This window comes from Lolium perenne, chromosome 3 (genome assembly GCF_019359855.2).
Source record: "Lolium perenne isolate Kyuss_39 chromosome 3, Kyuss_2.0, whole genome shotgun sequence".
Classification (NCBI taxonomy): Eukaryota; Viridiplantae; Streptophyta; class Magnoliopsida; order Poales; family Poaceae; genus Lolium; species Lolium perenne.
Window position 1 is genome coordinate 244,158,503 of NC_067246.2, and position 6,845 is coordinate 244,165,347.

The 6,845-nt window shown below is 41.9% G+C and overlaps 1 protein-coding gene across 1 annotated transcript; it reads left to right on the forward strand.

Annotated features, from left to right (window-relative positions):
• The first annotated feature begins 4,080 nt into the window (after nucleotides 1-4,080).
• Nucleotides 4,081-5,566, forward strand: LOC127343751 (anthocyanidin 5,3-O-glucosyltransferase-like). Its single transcript, XM_051369931.2, has one exon. It carries the CDS (start codon nucleotides 4,148-4,150, stop codon nucleotides 5,564-5,566), a length of 1,419 nt encoding a protein of 472 aa, XP_051225891.1. The 5' UTR covers nucleotides 4,081-4,147.
• The last annotated feature ends 1,279 nt before the right edge of the window (nucleotides 5,567-6,845 follow it).

Genomic DNA, 6,845 nt, shown 5'->3' on the forward strand with positions numbered 1-6,845 from the left:
TCTTAAGGAAATATATTTGGAAAATGAAAGTACCGCTAAAGATTAAGATCTTTATGTGGTTTCTCCATCGGAGAGTTATTTTAACCAAAGATAACCTTGCAAAAAAGAAATTGGCAAGGATGCAAGAAATGTGTTTTTTGTGATAAGGATGAATCTATTCAACATTTGTTTATTGAATGCCCTCTAGCTAAGGTCGTTTGGCGCATAATATATATGACTTTCGTTTTATCCCCACCTGTGAATATCACTCATCTTTTTAGTACTTGGCTTAGTGGTATTGCAAAGAAAGATGTACTGCAGATTCGTGTGGGTGTATGCGCTTTGATTTGGGCTATATGGAATGTGCGTAATGAAGTGGTTTTTAACAAGCCGAAACCTCAACCTTTCTTGCAGGTAATTCCTTTGGCTATTCATTGGATCCGTACGTGGTCTTATCTCCAACCAGAGGATCATCGGGCTGCCATGGAGTCTGGGTGCAACCGACTGGAGATGGTCGCATGGGATTTTTACAACCAGTGTGGCTGGCGGCATCAGCTTAGATTAAATCTTTGATGTTTTCTTGGAGACAACTTTTTTGTTTATTTAGATGGTTGATTCTAGTCTCGCCTTTAGTCGATGAGTGAGTTATAATAAACTGTAAACGCTGGAGTCACTTTTAATAAGGTAATAAAGCAGCCATATGCGTCATTTTGATGCAGAGGCTGGGGTATTATCCCTATTTCGAAGAAAAAAAAATTCTTCAAAAGGTTGATTTATTCTGAAAAACCATGTTCGCCAGCCTTCACATGGTGTCCAGAACTTCATGAAGCTCCTTCACCGTAGCGTTTACAGTTCCAAACCTGAGATAGGAAGTAACAAGGTACAATTCAATACACTCTGCAGATGTGTGTTACTTAACCCATAAGAGAACTTATTCTTGTTGCCAATCAAGCAGTTCATCCCCTCCACACTTCCTTGGTGTGGGAGCCAGTATATAAGGCCCAAGCCAATCACTTTTCTTCTCCGCGACCCTGCAGACCCACCCTTTTGTAAGTCTGTCATGTCCTTTATCCTATAGGTAGACCAACCCTACCATATGTCGCCCCATTTACTGTAAAGGTAGACTGTTTGGATATTGCACATGCCCTACCCAAGGACCTATAGTCCAACCCAGACAACCCTTACAATCCCTCATAGGTCACAACACGAGAACAATATGGGGCTCCCACCTGCTAGTGCTACTCGTAAAGTGCATCCATTGATATGGGAAAGGAAAAAAAAAGGTATAGTGACTTCTCCGTTCCACTCCAAATCTTATGATTAACACGAGTTTTACGGTGCAAGAATCATTGTACGGTATTTGTTTTTAATCCTAGATGAGTATAAACCTAGTACTCCCTCCGTTCCTTTCTATAGTGCCTATTGTATTTTGGCACGGAAATTAGCGCAAGCCATTTTTTGACACAAAACCCCCTAGCGATCTTAGAGACAAAATGGAAAACTGAAATCGGATCTCAGAAAATAATCCCGTTTCCTTAACCGATCGCGTCATTACTCCCTCTCTCCCGCTATTCTTTCCATAATCAGATTGGTTTCCACATTTTCTGGATGGGAATAGATTTGTTTCCACATTTTCTGGACGAGAATAGATTGGTTTCCAGATTTTATGGACGGGAACAGATTCGTTCCCAGATTTTCTGGACGGGAACAGATCAGTGGAAGGGGTTCTTTGCAAAAAACCATAGCTTTACTCTTATATTTTGAAACAAAAGCGAAAAAACAATAGGCATTATAAAAAGGAACGGAGGGAGTATAATATTTTGCAATGGAACCTCCACCATCACTCAGACCATAGTTTCATTACCGATCACATAGTTATATTCATAATTATAAAAGCAATAATTTTCTTTTAAATTCAAGAGTGATACGAATAATATTTTGCAATTAATTTGATAAAAAATAATCAAATGGCACGATCAAGTGATGAACTTGCCTTTCTTGACTCCAAGATTATGTGAGCAAAAGCTTCAATACGAGATAAATCCAAATTCTGAAATAACATCACTGTATGGTAAGGACAATATTTAAAGAACTGACAAATATGCTATAATGCATAAACATGAGATGGAATCGCTCTAAGCATAACATAACTCCTGATGATTTAGGTTTAGTGGTTTGCAATAAATTTTAACGGTGTGTTGCACTTTTAGAGTGATTCCATAAACAAGGTTCTTATTAGGATGTTGGTTAACTTGGTATCTCTTACGAGTTGTATAACAGGGCATGGCAAAATATGAATATGTAATTGATAATAGTTGACATAATATTAACATGCGAAGAATATTTGTTAGCTTTAAGTCCTATAAAACATGGCTAATGATTACTTATTATTTACTTCAAAAGAATAACCTTTGAAGACCATATTTCTTAATTAATAAGAAGTATTTCAAATAAGGCTATTGGTTTCTAGGATTTACTATGCCTTTTCATTTGATGTACTAAGTAAGTAGTAGATGGATATTCAAACAAAATGAGTTCATAATCCTCTAATACTTGTGGGTTTAGTTGAGAATGAGCAATTAAAGTGAACTACTACACATTATTGCTATTATGGTTGGTCATAGTGTGCTGACATGAAAGTAACAAGTTAGGGTTTCCACAAATACCTACTCTCTCCGTCTGAATTTACTATTCTTCCTCGTATCCCTAGATCGCCAATTTAACCTATATAATTTAAATTATATAATGCAAAAATTATATCATTAGAAAATAGAACATCTAATTTTTTAATGATATAATTTTTATAACATATAATAATGCTAATTTGATCAAATTTGAAACCTAGGGGTACGCGCACGCCTAATAAACTATGAGAAAGGGAGTACTACTTATTCACATGCACCATTAAAGGGATGTAGATGAGCTAATTATTTTATTTGTATTTGGAACTTGTGAGATCCTAGTATAGCATGAGCATGCATGTGACTAGCTTGGTGAAGATCTAAACATAGTTGCTATTACATGATGATCACCTTTAATAATTTTCTAGGGTTTTGGGAATTATATAGTTAAGTGATCTCAAATTAGGGTTTCATACATGATATAATTAGGGTTTCACTTTATCTCTTCTCATTTTAAAGAAACAACTTGTTGAGTAAAGTTTGGGGGTTAAGAAACTACATTTTAAATACATGTTAATAATGGGTTTAACATTTTTCTTATTTTATCATTTTAAGATAATTATAATTAAAATAAATACAATTTAGAGTTTAAATACCAATAATACTAATCATAATGATAATATGGTAAATTTTGTTTTTAGTGCTTTCTTCAATTTCTAATATAGGGAACTTGACAATTCGGTCGATGCCGGTGGCTGGGGATATGGAGGAGGTGGTGATTCTATCTTCTTCCACCTCTTAGGTGGTGCGGCATCAGTGCTCTCCATACTCCTATCCTTTTCTTTGCTCTCTCCGACAGGCACTGCAGATTGGTCGGATTCAACAAGGCGGACGGTCACCCGTTAGGTAGTCCTGACCCTTATGAAATGGAGAAATGTTACACATACGAAATATTTTTTACAGGATTAACTTACAGGAGGACGTGGTTGTAGTGGATTTGTTGCAAATCAGTTACGTCACGTGATTTTAGGCCGGTGATGGCTCCACAGATGTACGCCTCAGCCCGTATGAAACTTACGTGAGATTATTCCCGAAAGTGTAGTGTTAATGTATGAAATGGGTTCAAGATTCAGTTACGAAATTCTTAAATAAAAAAATGAATGAGTTGAAATACCGCTATGGCAGCTGTCGGCAAGCATGAGTAGATCTGCGGAGATGGCAGAAATGCATGGACCAACTGGTTGGCAATGCCAACTTGTTTCCTACACGAATCACTGTATATATTAGAACAATCTGCTCCTCCCATACGTGTCAAGTTCAGAGCTGACTACGAAAGCTATCCAATTACGTGTCAAACATTGTGTGCCACGACACTGTTGATTTGCCCATTCCCTTCTGGATCGAACACGAAAGCTTCCATGCTTTATATGCGTGTCTACAAAGTGGCCAGGATGCATTCGTAGCTCGATCGTATCTGTTCTACTATTCCACATTTCGATTCCCCTGGGAGCAGGCTCCCACGCACGTCAACCAAGACAAAGAAGAGCATGGCCGTTATGATGCACAAGACGGTGGTGCTCTATCCGTCGCTGGGCGTAGGCCATCTCAACCCCATGGTGGAGCTGGCCAAGCTCTTCCTCCGCCGCGGCCACGCCGTCATCATCGCCGTCGTGAACCCGCCCGACAAGGACGCCGTGTCCGCCGACGCGGTAGCCCGCCTCGCTGCCGCCAATCCCGCCATCACGTTCCGCCTCCTTCCCGCGCCGTCTTCTTGCGGCGAGGAGGACCATTTTTCCAGCCCGATTCTGAAAACCATCGACGTGCTTCGCCGCGCCAACGCTGAGCTACGGGAGCTCCTCCGCGCGCTCCCCGCCGTCGACGCCCTCGTGGTCGACATGTTTTGCGTCGACGCGCTCGACGTTGCCGCCGACCTCGCCATCCCCGCCTACTTCCTCTACGCGTCCGCGGTCGGCGACCTCGCCGTCATGTTCCACCTCCCGTACTACTACCCCGCCGCCCCTTCGTCGTTCAAGGACATGGGAACGACCCCGCTCCACTTCCCCGGCGTGCCGCCCATCCGTGCGTTGGACATGTCCACCACGATGCTGGACCGGGAGAGCGACATCGCCAAGGAACGGCTGCGCCAGTACACGCGGATGCCCGAAGCGCGAGGCTTCCTCGCCAACAGCTTCGATTGGCTCGAGTCGAGGGCTCTCGAAGCACTCAGGCACGGCGTCTGCACCCCTGGCCGCTCGACGCCGCCAGTCTATTGCATTGGCCCGCTGGTCCTTCCTGCACAAACGTCCGGTGAGAGACACCCGTGCCTCCAGTGGCTTGACGCGCAGCCAGAGCGGAGTGTGGTATTCCTCTGCTTCGGCAGCTTGGGCACCTTCTCCGCCGCGCAGCTAGGAGAGGTGGCTCGAGGGTTAGAAAAATCTGGCCACAGGTTCTTGTGGGTGGTGCGCAACCCACCGGAGCACAAGGATGAGTCTGTCTTGGAAGCGTCGCTTCCAGAAGGTTTCTTAGAGAAGACCGCTGATAGAGGGTTCGTGGTGAAGAACTGGGCGCCACAAGCCGAGGTGTTGCAACACGGAGCCGTCGGTGCGTTCGTGACACACTGTGGGTGGAACTCTGTGCTCGAGGGGATCGTCTCTGGTGTGCCGATGATCTGCTGGCCATTGTACGCGGAGCAGAGGATGAACAAGGTGCACGTGGTGGAGGAGATGAAAGTAGGGGTGGCGATGGACGGCTACGAGAAGGAAATTGTGAAGGCGGAGGATGTGGAGGCGAAGGTGAGGCTGGTGATGGAGTCGGAGGAAGGGAACAAACTCAGAAAAAGGCTCTCGGTGGCCAAGAAGATGGCGGCCGACGCCCTAAACAAAGGCGGGTCGTCTGACGTGGCCTTTGAAGAGTTTCTGCGGGACTTGGAGAAGTGTAGTTCCGATTCTAACAAAAAGACGATGTAAACTATTCATAGACGTGAGCACGAAGGAGGATGTCTCGTACTGGAAAAGCTGGTGGATGTTGGTCCTGTTGGTCCTGTTGGAGAACATATCTAGTGCTACCACCCCTTTAGGTGCTACCGTGCTACCGTATAAAAAAACGTATTTTATATGTGTCAAACAATTATACGAAAAATTGTGAGTGCTCATGAAACATGTCCCTACAACATCCCAAAATTTCATATCCAAAATCGACATGGACACTGAGAAACAAAAAAGAGAAAATCAGCATGAATAGTGTTATTTTCTGATTTGTCTTTTTGTGACACTAGGTAGCACTATTTTCATGCTGATTTTCTCTTTTTTATTTCTCAGTGTCCATGTCGATTTTGGATATGAAATTTTAGGATGTTGTAGGGACATGCTTCATGAGCACTCACATTTTTCGTATTATTTTTTTGACACGTATAAAATACATTTTTTTGTACGGTAGCACGGTAGCATGCAAATGGGTGGTAGCACTAGATATGATCCCGGTCCTGTTGGTCCTCTTTTTTTCTATCTTAACGTTATTTGCTTCTGACTATCTCCTCTATTAACTGAACTTAGCAGTCATTATCTAAACATGACGGATCAACCAAAAACTGCCACATAGAGGTGATACTTTTTGACATTTTTTGCGGATCGTCCTTTTTTGATAATTCATTACGGTAGATGGTCCTTTTTTTGTTAAAATTCAGGTTCTCGAGGAGTTTGGACAAGTGCAGTACTCAGTTTGAAAAAAAGACAATGTAAATTTTACAGCTATAACACCTTATTTTGGTATACAATTTTTCGGTGAAAGGAGTTGATAATTTGTTGGTATATCAGCTACTGTCACGCTAAGCAAGAACGAGTGTAATACTAATACTTCCTCCATTTCTAAAAAAGCTTCGTAATTTTTTCTAGATACGGATGAATCTATAGTTAAAACATTTTTATATACCTCCGTATCTACATAAAGTTGAGAATTTTTTCTTTTAACGAAAGGAGTATTTACTTTGTTATTTTATAAAAGGTTACTGTATATACACGTTCACGCTGGGCTCCCAACGCAAGGAAATTTGGCCGTGGTCCAGGCAATTTGCAAATGATGTTGTTTTTCATTCCGAAAATTGTCATCACGATATATTTGAAGATTCTACGGCTCGCAATGCGCTTGTTTTGTGGATTTAAAGTTCACACTTTTGCTAATTAATAGTTTTCCAATTTTATTTTTTTTGAAATTGTTTCCAATTTTATTTATCTTGTGTTTTAGTGAATT